This window comes from Camelina sativa, chromosome 7 (assembly GCF_000633955.1).
Source record: "Camelina sativa cultivar DH55 chromosome 7, Cs, whole genome shotgun sequence".
In the NCBI taxonomy this organism is placed as follows: Eukaryota; Viridiplantae; Streptophyta; class Magnoliopsida; order Brassicales; family Brassicaceae; genus Camelina; species Camelina sativa.
In genome coordinates this window covers 32,354,001-32,373,978 of record NC_025691.1, presented here as the reverse complement: position 1 = coordinate 32,373,978, position 19,978 = coordinate 32,354,001, and the positions used below count along the sequence as shown (strand labels likewise).

Genomic DNA, 19,978 nt, shown 5'->3' with positions numbered 1-19,978 from the left:
TCTTATTGGATCGATCATGAATAAATAAAAAAATAATAACAATAGATTTTATTTGGATATAATTTTGGACTAAATTCACGGTTATTTACACAAATATATCTCAAGGAACCATTCTTATCCAGCTATCCAGTCAAAAATATTTTAATTATTCGTTAAATAACCTAGAAAATTACATAGAGTACGGTATTCATCAACTTCGGAAAAAAAAAATCACTAGACTGCTACAATACTGTATTTGTTCCAACATCAGTTTTATTTGGTATTTTTATTAAGATTTTATTAAGATGAAATATACATTTGTCTCTTTACATTAATTTAACCTTTTTTTTTTGTCATCGATTTGTAATATACATTGAATTGTTTTAGTAGATACAATAAAGTGAATAAGTATCCTGATCCATTCACACCATGAATCCTTTTGTCGGCTCCATTCCATTGCATGGATCTAACACTACTACACTAGGGAAGATATATAATTACATCGTAACACAAAACGACCAAACCATATACTAATTCTCGATCATTGTTGTTTAATTTATAGTATGATAAAATCATATCAAACTTAGAAACACTATCATTCACAGTTTCTAATCTCTGTATTTTATTCCTTAAACCATATAATAAAAGATGATATAAGGCTTATATATCATAAACTAAGTTAGTTTATAATCTATTTCATACAAAAGTTACCTAATAAGTAATAATTAACTTTATTTAATGATTCGGCAATGTGTGAGAGTGGAAGTAAAACTGTGCAAACAAAAAAAAAGCGAAAAATATTTACATCTGTACTTGGCGACAAATAATATTTGTGAAAGAAAACAATCCGTGAGTGAGGCAATTCGTTGCCTTTTCGTACTAAATAATTTAAATCTTACAGATCATACAACATCATGTATTTTACCAAGTGGATTCTTACACGTGGCAGTGTCTTAACGGAACCACGTGGAAGCTGACTAGCTGTAGAAGCTATCCAGAACAAGGAATTATTATATTATCTAGGCGGGCCTAAATAATTCTCAATTTGGGCTAAAATCTGTAGGCCCATTATCTAACATCTTCGTGTTTCACTTTCACCAAAACGTACACTCAAAAATCCAACGGCCCAGAATCGATCTCACGACTAAAAGTAAAATGAATAATAGAGAGACAGAACAACAACAAGTTGAGCTAGGGTTTCTAATTTCAAAACCCCCTCACTGAGGCTCATCTTGTTCTAGCATCTTCTTCTTCTTCTTCCCTTAAAGTATTCAACTTTATCTGAATTTGAACATTTCCTTCTCTTTCATTTCTCTGCCTTTCGATCTGTAAGCATCTGGGTTTCTCCCTTTCTCCATCTATTCATCGGATTTTGGGTTAAAGTTTGAAGCTTTTTTGGGGAAGGGGTTGAAAAATGGGGAAATCTGGAGGAAGGAAGAAGAAGAGTGGAGGTAGTGGTGGTGGTGGTTCGAATTCGAATTCGAATCAGGTGAATTCATCTGAAGCTTCTTCAGGATTATCCAAACCGTCAACGACTGTTGTTAACGGTGGTGTTGATTTCGACGCTTCGGTATTCTTGAAACGAGCACACGAGCTTAAGGAAGAAGGTAATAAAAAGTTTCAAGCAAGAGATTACGTTGCTGCTCTTGAGCAATACGAGAATGGGATTAAGCTTATTCCTAAGAGTCACCCAGATAGAGCTGTGTTTCATAGCAATAGAGCTGCTTGTTTGATGCAGATGAAACCTATTGATTACGAATCTGTTATTTCTGAATGTTCTATGGCTCTTAAAGCTCAGCCTGGTTTTACTCGTGCTTTGCTTAGAAGAGCTAGAGCTTTTGAAGCTGTTGGCAAGTTTGATTTAGCTGTTCAGGATGTTAATGTTTTGTTGGGTTCTGATCCTAATCATAAGGATGCTGGTGAGATTTCTAAGCGTTTGAAAACTGCTTTGGGTCCTCATCAAGATTTGCAGAGCCGTCCTTCACCTGCGGCTCTTGGTGCCTCGGCTGCTTTAGGTGGTCCCATTGCTGGACTTGGTCCTTGTTTACCTTCTCGTAATGTTCACAAAAAGGGAGTTACTTCGCCTGTTGGGTCTGCTTCATTGCCTAATGCTACTAATGGTAAGGTAGAGAGGTCACAGGTGGTCAGTCCTGTGACTGAAAATGGCGGTTCTGTTGGGAGTAAGGGGCAGGCGTCGAGAGTTGTGTTGAAGCCGGTTAGTCGTTCTCCGAAAGGGTCGAAGGTGGAGGAGTTGGGATCTTCATCTGTGGCGGTTGTTGGGAAGGCTCAAGAGAAGAGGATTAGGTGGAGGCCGTTGAAGTTTATGTATGATCATGACATAAGGTTAGGTCAGATGCCTGTGAACTGTAGGTTTAAGGAACTGAGAGAGATTGTGAGCAGTCGTTTCCCATCTTCGAAGGCGGTTTTGATCAAGTACAAGGACAATGATGGAGACTTGGTGACTATTACTTCTACCGCAGAGCTGAAGTTGGCGGAATCTGCTGCTGATAGTCTTTTGACTAAAGAGCCTGATACTGATAAATCTGATTCTGTTGGGATGTTGAGATTGCATGTTGTTGATGTAAGTCCTGAGCAAGAGCCGATGTTGCTTGAGGAAGAGGAGGAAGAAGTGGAAGAGAAGCCTGTTGTAGAAGAAGTCGTATCATCTCCTACCGAGTCAGTATCGGAAACAGAGATTAACAGTGAGAAGACGGATAAGGAAGTTGAAAAGGAGAAAGCGAGTTCTTCTGAGGATCCTGAGACCAAGGAACTGGAGATGGACGACTGGTTGTTTGATTTTGCTCATCTCTTCCGCACTCATGTTGGTATTGACCCTGATGCTCATATTGACTTGCATGAGTTGGGAATGGAACTTTGCTCAGAGGCGCTTGAAGAAACAGTGACAAGCGAAAAAGCTCAACCACTATTCGATCAAGCTTCCGCTAAGTTCCAGGAAGTTGCTGCGTTAGCTTTCTTCAACTGGGGAAATGTTCACATGTGTGCTGCTAGAAAGAGGATTCCTTTAGACGAATCTGCTGGGAAAGAAGTGGTTGCGGCACAGCTTCAAACTGCTTACGAGTGGGTGAAAGAGAGATACACATTGGCAAAGGAGAAATATGAACAGGCCCTCTCAATCAAACCAGATTTTTACGAGGGTTTGCTTGCATTAGGACAGCAGCAGTTTGAAATGGCGAAGCTACACTGGTCTTACTTGCTAGCTCAGAAGATTGATATCTCAGGTTGGGATCCATCAGAAACCTTAAACCTCTTTGACAGCGCAGAGGCGAAGATGAAAGATGCTACAGAGATGTGGGAGAAGCTTGAAGAGCAGAGGATGGATGATCTTAAAAACCCGAATTCGAACAAGAAAGAGGAAATCTCAAAGAGGAGAAAGAAGCAAGGAGGAGATGGGAACGAAGAGGTTTCAGAGACAATTACTGCTGAGGAAGCAGCAGAGCAAGCGACTGCAATGAGATCACAGATCCATCTGTTTTGGGGAAACATGCTGTTCGAAAGATCTCAAGTTGAATGCAAAATCGGGATGGATGGTTGGAATAAGAATCTTGATTCAGCTGTTGAAAGATTCAAACTTGCAGGTGCTTCTGAAACGGACATAGCAACTGTTGTCAAGAACCATTGTTCCAATGAAGCTGAAGCTACTGAAGGAGGTAATGAGAAAAAGGTACCTGCACCTTGAAACCCTTAATTCTTTAACAAGATATCTGAACTCAAGAGCTAAAAAAACAGAACCCGATTCTCGCATAATGAATGGTTGTGTAACTGGAAAATGAACCCTGAAAATGTAGACTGCTGGATCTTGCTTGATTTGATGATTCACAGATGGTTCTTTCAAGTTTATCTTCTTCACCTCAAAGGTGATAAATTTTCCAGGGTATTTGTTGTGTTAGATAAATTTGTAAACTCTGTTTAAGTTTCAACCTTTTTAATCTTTGTGTCGTTTTTGCTTTGGTGATTGATTTATTATGAACTTGCTTCTTGTTATCTAAGGAGAAAAGCTTTTTAATCTTCATTAGTGTTAGAAGTTATGAGACAGAGTGTTCTGTTCTTTACTTGATTTGATGATACACACATCAGAACTTTTAGAAATCAGATTATTATTATTATTATTATCTTCCATAAACATAAGCACCCCACACTTGAAACACACCAATTGACCAAACAATTAATCACCAGATTATTAGATATGTAAACACTAATACCAGTCTGAACTTATTGACATAACATAACACAAACTCATACTTCTTTCTTCTGTTCCACTTAAACCTCAAATCCGCGTTTTAGAAAGTCTCTACGGCTGCTGTTGGAGTCAATTCTGTAACTGCAGAAGCATTCTTCATGGCCTCGAACCGTGGCTCCTTTGGCTGAAACTTGACCCCTGCGTAGAGCTTCATGTAGTCATCAAAGACGAAACTTGGGTAGTCGGAATCTTTCTCGACGAGTGATGTAGCTGGAGAGATCTCGGCATCACTTGCCGGGTTGTAGAACGATGCAATGGACATTCTGTTTCCTTCTTTTTGAGTCACCACACGGTGCATCACACTCTTGTACTTGCCGTTGGTTATCACCTACACTCAATCAAGATTATCCATATTCAGGTTAAACAAAAAATCTCATCAAACCAAGACTAAACCAAAACCCAATTTCAATACCAAAACATTGGTTTTGAAAATGTCGTGTGAACATGACTTACCTCAAGTTGGTCACCAAGATTAATGACAATGGAGTGGTTGAGGGGAGGAACATCAATCCAGTCACCATCTTTAAGAAGCTGGAGACCACTGACCTTGTCGTCTTGAAACAACAAGATGATGCCTCCTGCATCAGTGTGGGCCCTAAGACCTTTGATCATCTCTGGTTTAGGACATGGTGGATAGTTGCTCACCTTTGTCCCAAACGTTGGACCTTTTGTTCCACGAAACGCTTTCTTCAAATACCCTTTCTCTAACCCTAGGTTCTCACACAATAGATCCAACAAATCCTCAGCAAGATTCTCCAATCTCTCCCCAAAGTCTTTCATGGGCGTCCTGCCAAAACAAAAAGCAAAAAACATTTTTACTATTTCAATTGAATATATTACATATTTACCAAAAAATAATATTTTTTGACTATGCAAGTATCCCAGCAAGTAAAATAATGCTCTTACCCAATAAAATATCACAAAAGTAAAAAAATCTGAACTCATGCATGTGAGAAAAAATATTTAAAAAAAAAAAGTTCAAACTAAAGGTAAAAGTGGTAGAGTGGATTACTGAAATTTGGTATAGTGAAATTTATGATTATTATTTTATAGAAGATATAAAAACTCATATATTATTTGTGTTAAAAAAAAATTTTATGATGTACCTGTATTCATCAGACATATCAGAAATGTCACTGAGATTTGATTGAGGGAGGTGACGAACATAGAAAGTGCTTTCCCAATCGACATCTTCGACTTCTGTCTCAAGTTTATCCAAACCTTTGGACTTGAGCATGTCATTGAACTTTTGTTCTTGATATGTCTTGTAATGTCCCTTTGTCATCTTCTCGATCTTGTCCATTAAGTCATGTGGTATTCCATGGTTCATTATCTGAAAGATTAAATTAATTAACCCCAAATTAACAAAATAAAAGTTCCACATTCCCACTAAGAGCTAGCTATAATCAAACCATGAATTGTGTATGTACCTCAAAGAAGCCCCAGTTTTCACAAGCTTCATTGATTAAAGCCATGGTTTGGTCTCTCTCTTCACCATCGAGCTTGGACAAGTCTACCACTGGAAACGTCATGTTCTTCTCCATCTTCCTCTCTCTCTTCTTTGAAAGTACTCTATTTGAAGTTGCAAGTTGTGTGTTGGTTGATTGCTTTGATGTGAGACTTAGTGAAGGAGAGAAGGTTGCTATTTATAGGCGCAAATGAGGGAAATTGGATTTAAACTAAAATAAATATATTAAAAAATTGTAAAAAAAAATATGTGATAGTCATAGTCATAAGATAAGATGTATAATTGTTTCATTCAAATTGATATAAGAAAAAAGAAAGAAGAAGTTAAAAGTAAAAGAAACAGGAGTTCGTGGAGCATGTATGTGAGCACATCTATCGTGGACCCCTACCCTCTCTTTCTTTATGAGATTGATTCATTTGGCATTTTCCTTTTGGGGTCTCTCTTTATATGCACTTCAATTAGTTTCTTTTCTCTTCCCATTTTCGAATTATAAAATTGGTAATAATTAGAATGGTTACAAATAAGAAAATTGCATAGGATCTTCAAGTATTTTAAGATAGCTCTAAATTACAAGTCTATTTGAGCCATCTTTCACGTCATAAGTTCAAAACCAAATCGAAGAATAGTTTATTCCAAAGTAAGAAGACTAGTTCTATCACTTGCATTTTTCATCTTCAAGATACACAAATTATTTTACATTTTCTTGAAACTGCCTTCTTCAAACTGTTGTAATATAGTAGTACTCTGCGGTTCATATCAAATGTGTAACGCCTTGTTTTAATTTTGGCTTTGTAACACCGTCCAACTTATAAAGATTAGTATTTTTTTGACATCTAATCTGTAATCCCGTAAAAATCGTTTAATTTGTCTATTTTATTACTCATCACCATAAATTGTCTTGTATGTTTTGTTTTGTTTTGTATATTTATTGAAACTTATCTTTTGAGATTATCTATAATAAAGTTGTGTTAGACTACCCATGCCACTTGTTCTAGTTTTTTTTTTTTTTTTTTTTTTTTTTTNAAATAAAACAAATCTTAAATCAGTGATAATAAACGATGATAATGATAGCATGTTGTTATCATTTTCCGAAAGTAGTTCTTGCAAAATAGTTTTGTTAGATAAAGCCATAAAGGACGCAAAACAAATTAGAAAGCATATACAATGGGATATAACTATCAAATTTAACATGGTGGCTTGTTTGATATATTCTTGCTTCGCCACCTTTTGATATATCAATTCATCTTTAAGTTCCTCCACACTTTGGAGGAATACTACGTTGATCTGATGTTTCATAATTAAAGTATATAAGTCAAATAACTATATACAGAATTAAATTTATCGAATATTCCAAAACTCTATTTTGAAGGTAAGCAAATGGTACACAAACCATAAATATTACTTCTTTCTTTTCACTTAATTAAAACCTTTTTTCTAACTCAATAATGCACCCAAAAATATTACAACCGTAAGCCGTCGTACGTATATATAATATAAAATGTTATTACGTTAACTATTGAATACAAAATGTCTCTTTCACTCTCTTCCTAATCCCTATCTTCGTAAAAACGTTGACCAGGTGAGAACGAAGACTCCGGTCGTGGCTGCTACCTACTTTTCTCTTTGGAAGATCAAAGACTCCATTCATGCGCGTTATAACTTTTTTATTTTAAAATAATTTTCTAAATTTGGATACGCATGATTATGAATAATGTTTATAGATCTTGATTAAAGTTTGGCTCGAGAAATAAAAATAAAGGAAAGAAAGAAGTTTAAAGTGTGCATTCGAAACAGTTTAATATAATATTCGTAATCATGTGTGTGTACGCACATAATTTATAATTTGATTACCAAAAGATGTAATATGGTGGATACAACAACAACGAGAAGCAAAAAATTAACATAAATAGTATGATTTTAAATGTGGATTAGGCTTCAGAAGACACATTGAAGATCTCTCAACCACCAATGTTCCCCTCTACCCTATATATTTTACTACTTCATGCGAATTTGGTTCAATCTTTTTTTGTTCAATTTAATCCTTTTTTAAATTTTTTGTGTAATCTAGTTGATGATATATAGAATATTCTGTATCCATTTAAATTCAGAATAAGATTACCCAAAAAATTAATTATACGTAAAGAATATTTTGTTGATCTCGTGTATATAGATTAAGAGATGCACTATTAAACGTTTTCGATATTATAAACGAGCGCAAATTAACGTGTAATGTTCACCGACTGACTTCTTGGTAATTTTGAAATCAATCCGAAAGTCAATAGGTGTTGATTAGATGCTTTGCCGCATCTCTCTTGATTTCTTTTCGTGAAAAATATTTTAAGAAAATTGTTGTTTCACTACAATAGAACTAGCTAAGTAAAACTTATATATTTGATATATAATACGTCTTTAATTTTCCTTTCTCGAATTAGACTATTACTTGTATTTTGTCATTGCCGACTACTTTTATAATGCGGATCGTGTTTATGCATCTACTACTACAATCATGCACATGTACGTGTCTGCTGGAACATTAATACCTTACGAAAAGAAAAACAATGAGATGCTAGTAAAGTAATAACAGTCGTTATTGGTTAAGGAAAATAAAATGCTTCTAAAAATTACATTCCCCAAACTCTTATTCAATAGTGCACGCTCAATATTCTCCGGCATCAAGTCTAGTCATTAGTCAACTAATGTACATGAAATTTTATCGATGTATTAATAAATTCATATTAGTCTTCCTCCTTGACGTTAGCTTCAATCACAAATTTTTATATTGTGTTAAGTGTCTGCTAGACATCAATTGACGATTAATAATAAACGCAATAAGATGATCTTGACCTTATACATAAACGTAAATGAGACATCAGAATTTAGTTGGCCTTTATTAATAGATTGATGACGAAGTATATATAATGTGTAATCTACAAAATCTCTTTCTTTATTCCTTTAAGAGGTCAGAGTTTTTTTGGTCAATTGGTTATACTTACGAGTGGTTGAAAGCATAGCGTACGACAAATCAAATCACACAAATTAGGTTATATCACAAGAGGAAATGTATCAGGTTCATGAACTTCCCATATCTTCCTTTTTTTTTCTTTTTGAATTACTCATTTACGTCACGATTCAGCATATTTGTAAAAGTTAATATATGCATTTCTATATCTCTATAAAGCACGAGGTTAATATTGAATAATGGGATTTTTTCTTTTTCGAAATTAGGCCTAGGCATAAAAACCGTACACTAGGCCTGGGCATTCGGTTAACCATTCGGTTTCGGTTCGGTTGTATTCGGTTTCGGTTATTTTGGATATAGTAATATAGTAACCATTTGGATATTTTTGAAATTTCGGTTCGGTTCGGTTCGGTTTCTTTCGGTTCGGTTTCGGTTTGGTTATTTAAATAAATAACCATAACTAACATAAATTATATTAACATTAACCAAATAAACCAAATATAACCAAAACTAACCGAATATAACCAAAATTAACCAAATATACAATAACAAAAATACAAAAAAGGGAAAAATATGGATTCAATTTTACAAAATAGTATTTAACTTTGTAAATTCAAAATAATAACATTTACATATATTGATTATTTAAAATATTTAATTGTTTTGAATCTAGAAATAATTTATATTTTAAGTTTATTTTATAGTTTTGCATAATATTAAGTATATAATATTTGATATCTTCTAGGTTTTCGGATATTTCGGTTAACCATTTAATTGTCGGTTCGGTTCGGTTCGGTTTCGGTTAGTTTGGATATAGATTTTTACTAACCATTCGGGTATTTGAAAAATTTCGGTTCGGTTCGGTTTGGTTTTTTTCGGTTCGGTTTCGGTCGGTTATTTGGTTATCGGTTATTTTGCCCAGCCCTACCGTACACGAATACCCAACCCGGAACCCGACCCAAAAAATCGGGTTCGGGTTTGCCTATAAAACTCTATTGGGTTCTATCTTCTAATACACGTGGGTTCGGGTTAGGATCGGGTAATACCCGGTACCCGTTTGGGTACCCATTAAACCCGAACATATAAACATATTTATAATATTTATCATTAATATAATGCAATTACCCCAAAATTATAATCATAATTTTGAATATTTCATTTAGTTTTATACCTAAATATCAAAAATAATCAAAATATCTAAAATATTTTGTTATGTAAGTCAAAATTTATCTAAATTTATTTAAATTTAATTATATTTTTTCGGGTACCCGGTAGTTCGGGTACTAATCGGGTTCTAAAATTTGTAACCTAAACCGACCCGAACCCGATAGTACCCAAACCGAACCGAACCCATATATCTAAAAATACCCAATAGATTCTATTTTTCTAAACCCGTTTACCCGAACCCGAATGGGTAATACCCGAACCCGAACGGGTTACCCGAATGCTCAGCCCTATTCGAAATATTCGGTTTACTTGAAAGAGATATGATGCAAAGTTACAAATATATCATTCTATGTTGGGTGAATATTGTATAATTTCTTAAGAAAATTTATTTGTGCTTTGGATGCTATTACAATAATCGATGAAACCCTTCCCGTTATTAACACAAACCAAGATTATTTAACCATAAAAAATTGTTTATATGCAATTAGAACATTATCTATGTTAGTTAACCATGAGTTTGAACCATCCATGGTCCATACAAAATAAAAAAAATGTAACCATGAGTTTGAATATGTCGTTTTCAATTCTAGTGCTATTAGTTAAAATTTGTAAAGGTTTTAAAAATATAATATTAGCTAGGTTAGTTTTCACAAAAAGATTCGGATTGCAATCTGAGAGTTTACAGATTATCACAATTTGTCGATTCATGACAATTAAAGTATACCGATACAAAGTGATTCTAACACATGATTAGGAATAACGAATGACTTCTTTTGATTTTTAAACAAAGAGTGATCAAGCATGGATTTCGCATCTTTTTAATCACAACGAACCAGTACATATTATTTTACTTTAGTTGTAACAAGATTCTTGCTTAGGAATAAATTAGTATGTGAACATATAATATGTTGGTTTATACGTTTCTAATTATTGTAATGTCATGTTGATTAGGTTATCCATTCTTTATGATGAAGAATGGATTCTTCATATTCTATGTAACACTTGATTAGATTAACTGGTTGATCCCTGGCTGCTTTCTTTATAGTATAGGATTTAATATTGTCTTATTGAGGAACATTTCTTTTAATATTAAGGTTCTTACATATTTAAGGTTCCATAAATATCGATCAATGAACACAGTAAGGATACTTATGGCCGCTCTTCAAATTTTTCTTTAGTTCAATATATTGTATATGAATCTACATAATATAATAACAAGAGTTAACAACTAACAAACAGGTCCTTACTTAAATTGTGGTATTGCATATTTACTTTCAATATTTGTGATGGTTTAAATTCTGATATTGGTTTCGTGATTAACCGATGTTGGTTCAATAATGTGTATGTGATATCTTCTTGACTTCATTCTTTGAAAGAAAATGTTAACTAAAGAAACAAAGTTTTGCTTTATGTAGCGTCGACGGCTTAATGATGTGTTGTTTGGATGTTATGATTAGAAGATAGTAACCTACATTTTTCTGTTACAAGTACTATGAAAATGGATCCTAGCCTCGTCTACCTAGAGAATGTTAAAACAAATATCCAAAATTTTATAATTACCAAAAGATATATTTTGCCACTTTTTTACAAGATCTTTGCACTTATCTAGTGCTGAGCATTTTGAGCAAAGCTTGTGTGAAGAACCAAAATGACTGTGGGATCCGCGACTACTCGGGATAATACCAAAATCACTAATATAAATAAATTAGTTTAAATTTTGTATTATTTGTGAGAGAATTATAAAACTTTGTATGAAAATGAAAACAATAAAACATTAACACATCGAACTAAATGGATGGAAAAATGATAGAAATCATCAAATCAATATGAAGGACCAGCGCATGCTTGGAATAAATGATGACAGAGACAGAATGTGAAATTGTCGATCAACTTTTCAGCTTTGCAATTGCGGCCATTTTTCATATTGAACAAAGATAAAGAAATAAAAACACCATTTTTTATATGGATTAGTATCAAGTATTAACGATAGAAAGCTTCTTATAATTCGTTCGGACCAGATACTAGAGTAGGTAAAATAGTCTTACCCAATCTCAAGATTCGAACTTGTGACTTTAAAACATATTGTATTGTCTGTCACTAGTAGATTTATATAGACCCTGGAAATTTTATTTGATCATAGATTGTTTAGAGTTATAATAAATTTTGTAAGGCTAATATCGACATTTAAGAGTCCAAGTCCATAAGAGCAAAGCCATTGGTCATCCGATGATGAGTGTCTTTTTAATTAAAAATAAAAATAAAAAAAAAATGTGAAGAAAGAGAGAGATTTCGTGTCTCAGAGAGCAGATATATTGAGACACTAGTAGACTATCTCTTGCTGATCTGCCGTATATGATTACTCAGTTAAATTAGATAATAATATTATATTAAAATATTAATAAAATTAATATAGGATCTCATTGTTTATGAGTTCACCGATGAGAATGCCCTAATATAAATTTTTAAAGCATATTGTATTGTAGGTCTAAACAATCTGTGTGGATTTATAAACTAAAATTACATAATAATAATCCACATAGAGTATATACAGTATATAGAGTTTACTTTAGAGACCTACCTAAGTTTAATATAATTAGCCAATACATAATAAATAAATAGGGTTTACTGTCACCAATCATCAGATTGATATGTAAAAGCTATTTATTAGTTAGGTAATTTTGCAGTTACAGAAATAGAAATGATTGGAACTTTCGAAATACCTGACATGATTTCAAGCATTGCATGGATTCAGAAATAGTATGTCTTCATTGTTTATTTTTTCTGGTTTTTGGACTAAATTCTATGAATCTTACCCTTAAATGCTATGATTTGGTCTCGTGTCTTCCCTCTTTATGGCAAACTTGTGCGGCCTCAAAAATCACATCTTAGGTATACCAGCAATCATATTTAGGTGAGATAAAATGTTGCTTATCTTTTTGTTATCACGGTCCAGCAAGATATTTTGTGTTTATTTATTAACCTATGTAGATTTAGCAATGACCGAACTTGGTAGAACTCCTTTTTTTTTTTTTTTAACGAATCTATATATATTTTCTGTTGACTTTAATTTTAAGTGTTAGAGATGTGTATTTTTTACCAATGCAGATATAGCTAAAATCAAATCGGGAGTTTCTGTTGTTTTTAATAGATATATTTTCATTTATGCCCAAGAAAAAATATAAATATATATTTTCATTTATGTAATATCAAGTTCCTCCCTCAAAATAGATATGGCGAACAAATTACAGGGTAAAATAATAGATACATAAACCCTAAATTATCACCTTGTTGTATAATCCATAATATATGATATCATATCATTTAGTGAGTTTTTTCCTTCCTCTTGACTCTCTTTTTTGAGAACACGATAAAAATAAAAATATTAGTGTGATCACGATCATAGGGAATCAGGGATGGATCATGGATGTGTATCTCTGTGCTCTAGTTTTATTTATTAATCAGAAACAAAACATGTAAGAATTTCATCTTTTCGGTTATATCATTTTATCGCTTAGACACATCAACGTGTAAACACAACTTTATCTAAATCAAACCACTTTACTTGGTCGCCATGATAAACTTATTATAATCATGAGAATGTGGGAATAAATAATCTAAATGGTGGGATGGGGATGGTAAGATTGCCATTCTTGGAAAAGTGTGTTCCGTTAAATGTGTGTTGGTCCATGAGAGGGGACATATTTAAGGTTTGTGCCAAATGGTTAACCATAAATGAAAGATGGGTTCATGAACATGGACGACAATGTCTCAACTTTATTTTGGAACTTGATGCACATGCCTTGTTCTCATCTATAAATTACATACATACACATATATGTATCTTACCTGGGTCACATCCATGACACATCTACTCCCAGTAGGCAGTAGCCACAAATAATACAGCACTCACTTTTGACATATCTATAGTCTTTATTACATTAGAGATGTAAAATCGTAATTTGTTATTATTAAAGTATATATAGTCGTAGTTATTAAAATGTAATTTTTTGCATTTTTTTTTTCATAATTCAGGAATGATTTTAAAGGCTTCGTAAGCCCAAAAACTAATTTCCTGGAACTGGGGAAAACCATGTTAAATTTCGAACTCTTGTAGCCAATGGAGAACAACTATTTTAGTTTATCAAAACCATATGTTTAGTTTATCTATTTTATCCATTTGTTCAATTGGTAACTAAATGAGCAGTTAAACATTTGATTATCTTAAACTATGTAACTAAGCTTAAACATATGAGGATACACTCACTTTCACGTACAATGCTAAATGCCACGACAACGTATAAGACATTCGAAAAATAACATTTGAAATAGGAAAATAACGAACCAAACATAACCTTCAACAATGTGGATGGTTGTACTTGTTCATACGATTTGTCTATTTACTTGTACCACATATTGTATTTGAATCCAAATAGTTTACGCAAGGTACATATAATATCAGTAGCTCTCCGTCATGATGGTACATAAAATATCTGAATTTGACCCTAATTTCAGAATTTGATTTCGAATCCACCAAAAGTTATAAGTTATGGTCTCAAAGGCATATATGTCTTTTTTTTGTTTTTTTTACAAGAAGGGAATATATAAATTTAGAATGGAATGTTTGTAGTGTCTATGATAGAGATATGTCAACTAGTTTATATTCGATTTCTTGATAATACATAATAATTTTTCCATCAGTAGATTGTCTTATGATTTTATGCATGAACTTTAGAATATTGTTGAAGCTTGACTAGATCATAAAATGCTTCATGATGTGATTTAACCTTAGCAACCCACTAATAACACATAAATGCATTCATAATTTTCACAGAGCCTAGATTCTCTCCTACACATATGCGTATAATTTCATGTAAGGTTAACATCAGAAACTCATGCATGCCTCGGAGATAACCAATCCTCAAGTGATTATCATCATGTAGACTACTGTGTGAATAACCTCGACACTAGTGGACAGGACCATATATTCGATGAGGCCCAATAACTGACGATGTGCATAAACAGGCCCACACCAATCTTTATACTAACCATCTCTGCAACTTGTTAGTTTTAGTTTAGAAAGAAAGAAAAACCAAAAGGCAATGGTATATCACTATCAAGTTAAGATGGAGTCCAAATTTGATGAGATAAATTTCTACGTGACTGTCTCTAGGGCTCTAACTGATTATTGTGTTTGACGATAAACACAACAGAGATAAGAGCAAATTTGAATTTTTGTTTTTGAAGTGAATAAGAGTAAAATTGTTAACTTTTTTTTTGTTTACACAAAGAGTAAAATTGTTACTTTTTTTTTAATCATAATTCCGTCAAAAATATATGTTTTCTCGACAGTTCCGCTTAAAAAATAGAATTAAATATGTGATAAAAATAAATCTTTTTAAAAAATAAATAAATAAACAAAAATAATTTCATATTTGTATTTATCATCTATATATTAGTAAGAAAGATTCCAAAGACAAAAGACTATTGATAAATATTTATTTATAACTAAAGGTAAACTTCCTTAATTAATCATCTTTTTGTAACTAAACAATATAAATTATGCACAAAGAAATTAAAACATATCACCACCGTCGATCACATCAATCCAACGGATCATAAGAATCCATAATATTGTTTTTTCAGTAAAGATCAAGAACGTCAAAAATCGAACGGTTACAAAGCGGACACGTCCCACGATTAGCCCAAATCTCTCTTGAACAAACTCTACAGTACGTGTGTCCACAGGGAATAAAAGCCGCACCTTTCTCTCTTCCCATACACACGCAACACACCGGATCACAACCCGTCCACGTCGTCGACATCGTCGAATCACAACCGTCCGATTCCGCAAGCAACCTCATCAACGGTACTTTAGCAGCAGCAACAACCGAAGTCTCCGCAGTCACGTGCGCTAATCTCTCCTCCGCTAAAGCCTCAGCAAGGTTCCTCGTCACGCCACGTGTCAAACAACCCAACTCCGAACCCGTACCCGAAAAGTCAACGACCCGGATTTGACTTTCTTCCTCTTCTTCGTCGTCGTCGTCAACGAGTGGTGTTTCTGATTGTCTGAAACGCAGAGTAAGAGGCTTACCGCAACAAGCAACCCAATCAAATCTCAGCCGTTGCTTCAACGTACGCCATTTGCTCATCGTTCGATCTCCACCGTCGGTTTGATCATTGTCTTCAAGCAAACTGAACATCATCGTCGTCCTCTCACTTCTTGTTCTTCCATCTTCTGATTCTCTAAGCAAATCTCCGAGTTGACTCATCCCTGACTCGAACCCGTAACCCAAAAAATAAAAAATATCAAACAGATAAATAACACTTTTTGCATCAAAAGAACTCACGAGAAATATAAAAGCTTTAATGGCTCCAATCAATAAATGTTTACGCAAGGAATGAAGGAGTCTTGTCTTTTTTTTGAAGGTCCTCTGAGTTTATTTATGTTTGATGATCTCAAGTTTTGTATATAAATATTAAATGTTTCATTTCTTTTGTAATAATACCTTACTAGTATATATGTTATTATTATTAGTGGGTGCCACTCAATAGTAACGTATTTTATTTGACTTACGTTTTGTATTATAGCGAATCGCACGTATTTCTCAATGTTATAATAATTTTAACATCTATTTTTTCATTGGTTGGTTTGTTATTGTTCTTTAAATAAGATTATTTGTCCGTTAGGAAGTATCAATTGTCAAATGTTTGCTTCTTCAGACAGATGTTCTTATATTAATCAATGATTGAAGCTGTTTTTATTATATATATGTATATACTATATATACTACGTACATTTTTGAAACATTTAGTTTTTGCAATACAATTTTGGGCTTAGAGCTGAAGGCATAATAAGCTGAACGTCCCAGCACGATAAGCATTCTTTTGGGCTTTAAGTGCAACTATAAACGGAACGGTCCAATTTGTAGTTGAATGCAGCAGCCTCACAGTTATAGAAACTAGATACTTTGGATAATGTGTGATTTTAAATGAAACTTAGCATTTTTACACCAGTACTTTACGTACGATCTTTTGTTAAAAACTTGTGATGTTAATGATCTTTGTCAGATAAAGGATAAATCACCGGTATGATTGTTCGGATTACAACTAAGAAACAAAAGACGCATATGGATAACACAAAATTCAGAAATACAAGTGGTTCTTTCCTAATTGCTCTACGACAACAATATTAAATAGTAGGAAAATAACCTAAAGCGAATAAGAGTTTTTTTTTTTAACATTTGATATTCTTATTCAAGAGATTACTGTATTGAAACTCTAATCAGGTTACTAATAATGAATGGAAGGTAGATTACTAATCAGGTTAGACTGTTAAAGTTATGGAAGTGCAGAATTAAATAATGATTTATTGAAAAATTATATGGAGAAAGAAATGATGATTTGGGTTTGATATACAACTACAACAAATTTAAGCTTTGAAGAATATACGGACCGGATAATTATATTTTTTGTGCGTGTGTGTTTTTGTTTTAATTCGATAGTTGTAGATGTAGTCCTTTCGAGCTAGCAAGTACCAATCAACAGATTCAGAGCTATAGAATTAGTGAAAATAATTTGAGCATTGAAAGCATATAGGAATGAAAGAAAGGTAAGGTTGGGTGGTCCAAATGTAAGCCATTATTGTTTGAATGTTTGGTATAAGAGGGGAACAAGGAGAATATCTATTTGACGTTTGTAGTTAGCAATCAATCTCTTGTCTTATGTCGTTTCTATCATATCCTAACTTAAGGAGTTGTGGCTGTGCACTATATAGTTAGTTAATTAGTATTTCACTTTTAATTTTACCAAATTGCTTTTGATTCCTAGTCAAACCTAAGAGTTTCAGATGTTTTACATGACTTATTAGTCAATTCTTTTTGGTTGACGACTAGTTTTGATTCTTTTTGCTTATTGCCTTCATGGGTTTCAGATTACCAAAACTCTCTATTCTTTTCTATCTTTTACACTACATACAAAAATTTCGTAGAAATATAGCCCTTCATCATCCATTCATCCCTTTAAAATATTAGTAATTAAGATTTTTTTTTTCGTTTTTTTTGTTTGAATGTCTTTTGTCAACTTCTAATTTCATACTGAACTTGATATGTCATTGATTAGTTCAAATGTAATACATAAAACAATATGATTTATTCTCGTAATTTAAAAATATCCATGACAGTTTTAGATTTTACATTTAAATTTAATATATAATTTTAAATATAACATGTTTTATAATTTAATTGGTTAAGAATATTGGAATATAAGTATATTTTATCAATAGCGAACAAATCTTCAAGTAAGAAAACATGACTAAATTATTTCACTATAAAATATTGGAATCTAAGTATGCTTTATAATATAGAAAAAGGCAAACAAAATAACAAATCTTTCAATAGTAGACAGAGGTGACGTAAAGCAAGGGAGAGAGAGAGAGTGAGAGATTGTAGTTTGTCTCCCTCTTCAGTGACGTCTCACAACCTCACCTTTTCTCCTTTATTCTCTCCTCCTCTTTTATAGTTTATTTGTTTTAATTTTATGGATACACATACATATAAATTATGTATACTAAACGTATGCATCAACGAGTTTGTATGGGTGTGTGTGCTTTTTGTTTGTAGTTTGTGTGTAAACATGAGGATGTGTGTATCTAATAGTGCAAAACCCTAGCCCCCCTACAAATCTGCGACTACCTAAAGGTCCTAAACCTTGGATTGTCTGGAGGTTTTTTTTTTCTTCTTTGAAATCGATTTCCTAGTCTTCCATTTCATTGTATAATTAAGTATTCGTCATTTTAACAAATATGAGAGATTAGGTTCATGAAATTATCTCTTTTTTGTGCAAACGAAATCATAGTTTGCTATTTTTAGTAGTTACCAAAAAGAAAAGGAGAGAGCAATATATTGTTGAAAATGAAAACAAAAATAGTACTAATGTTCAATAAGGACATAATGAAATTAAATGTCATATTACGCCAAAAATATTGTCATTTTATGTTGAGTTTGATATTTGTGGGTACGGTGATATCTTTCACGGGGAACCCTATGGCCCTACTATGATGTGAAGGTTACCATAATGGACATATATATATATAAACTATACCATCGCCATCTTCATTATCACATCTTCTTGAAGATGATATCAACATTCACCGTTATTGTTTCTGCGTGTCAAATCATAGTTGGACGGACCACGTCCCCGAAGATAGACATGGAGTAAAATGTATCATTGTTGAAGAGTAATGATACATGATGTGTCTTGTTTCCCTTATGATAAAAGTAATTATACAAGATGTTATGAGCAACAACAAAAAAAAATACTACACAACTTTTTTCTAAAATGGATTTTGGGCGCATCCTTGTCCATTTTGGAACGATTAGTCCGTTTCCTCTATATTTTCGGTACAGGAAATTGCAAATACCCTTTTTGTTCAAAAAAAAAAAAAGAAAAAAAAAAGGAAATTGCAAATACCCGTTTAGGACTGAACATTATATTCAAATGGGTTTAAGATTAACTGTAGATACCCCAAAATCCTCATATCTTAAACTCAAACCATCATACAATAGCATCTAATCTAATGTGGGATGTACAAAAGTGGGAATATATGTTAAATTATGTTAAAATGAGTGAACGAGTATGAAATAAATATACATATATAGGTTATTTGGAATATGTGATTAGTGACACAAAATTGTTTGACTAGTTTAGCAAGACACAATCGCATTTTTGGATTGTTCATGTCAAAGAAATAATTTTAACATATCAAAGAAATTTCCGTAGACTAATCTCAAAGAAATACAATGAAAGGTGTTATGATTTCTCTATAAATAATTTTCTCACTGGAGAAAGAAAAATTACTTTCTCAAACAACCATTTTCATCAAAATAAGAAACTAACAGGAACACATTAAAATATGTGGACTACCTAATGGAGCTACCACTAAACATGTGTTACATGACACACAACAATAGAGAACTTCAGTTTACAGGGTCAAGACTCCAATAATGTTTGGAATTATTACAAAGCATCAAAGCATATAGAATCTCCGAGACATGAATGAATCTAACTTTTTTCTTTGTCACATATCTAAACATCAAGCATCCCATTATAACACAACCTAGCTGTCTTCAACAAAATTTTCTTAAAGAGA

The 19,978-nt window shown here is 33.0% G+C and overlaps 3 protein-coding genes across 3 annotated transcripts; 1 reads left to right on the top strand and 2 right to left on the bottom strand.

Annotated features, from left to right (window-relative positions):
- LOC104703843 lies at positions 1,154–4,025 on the top strand. The gene has a single exon (XM_010419930.2). The coding sequence runs from the start codon at positions 1,394–1,396 to the stop codon at positions 3,674–3,676; it is 2,283 nt and encodes a 760-aa protein (XP_010418232.1). The 5' UTR covers positions 1,154–1,393; the 3' UTR covers positions 3,677–4,025.
- LOC104703842 (1-aminocyclopropane-1-carboxylate oxidase 2-like) lies at positions 4,151–5,884 on the bottom strand. The gene is made up of 4 exons (XM_010419929.1): positions 5,668–5,884; positions 5,344–5,570; positions 4,691–5,024; positions 4,151–4,565 (listed from the first exon to the last, which is right to left on the bottom strand). Exons 1-4 carry the CDS (start codon positions 5,779–5,781, stop codon positions 4,278–4,280), a joined length of 963 nt encoding a protein of 320 aa, XP_010418231.1. The 5' UTR covers positions 5,782–5,884; the 3' UTR covers positions 4,151–4,277.
- LOC104703841 (death-associated inhibitor of apoptosis 1-like) lies at positions 15,302–16,417 on the bottom strand. Its single transcript, XM_010419928.2, has 2 exons — positions 16,223–16,417; positions 15,302–16,102 (listed from the first exon to the last, which is right to left on the bottom strand). The coding sequence occupies exon 2, from the start codon at positions 16,098–16,100 to the stop codon at positions 15,471–15,473; it is 630 nt and encodes a 209-aa protein (XP_010418230.1). The 5' UTR covers positions 16,101–16,102; positions 16,223–16,417; the 3' UTR covers positions 15,302–15,470.

Bases quoted from the DNA above. Each gene is read 5' to 3' on its own strand.
- LOC104703841 (XM_010419928.2), bottom strand. From the start codon at position 16,100: ATGAGTCAACTCGGAGATTTGCTTAGAGAATCAGAAGATGGAAGAACA.
- LOC104703843 (XM_010419930.2), top strand. From the start codon at position 1,394: ATGGGGAAATCTGGAGGAAGGAAGAAGAAGAGTGGAGGTAGTGGTGGT.
- LOC104703842 (XM_010419929.1), bottom strand. From the start codon at position 5,781: ATGGAGAAGAACATGACGTTTCCAGTGGTAGACTTGTCCAAGCTCGAT. The intron at 5,571-5,667 runs GTACATACACAA...TTAATCTTTCAG, and splicing joins AAAACTGGGGCTTCTTTGAG to ATAATGAACCATGGAATACC. The intron at 5,025-5,343 runs GTACATCATAAA...TTGTTTTGGCAG, and splicing joins GATATGTCTGATGAATACAG to GACGCCCATGAAAGACTTTG.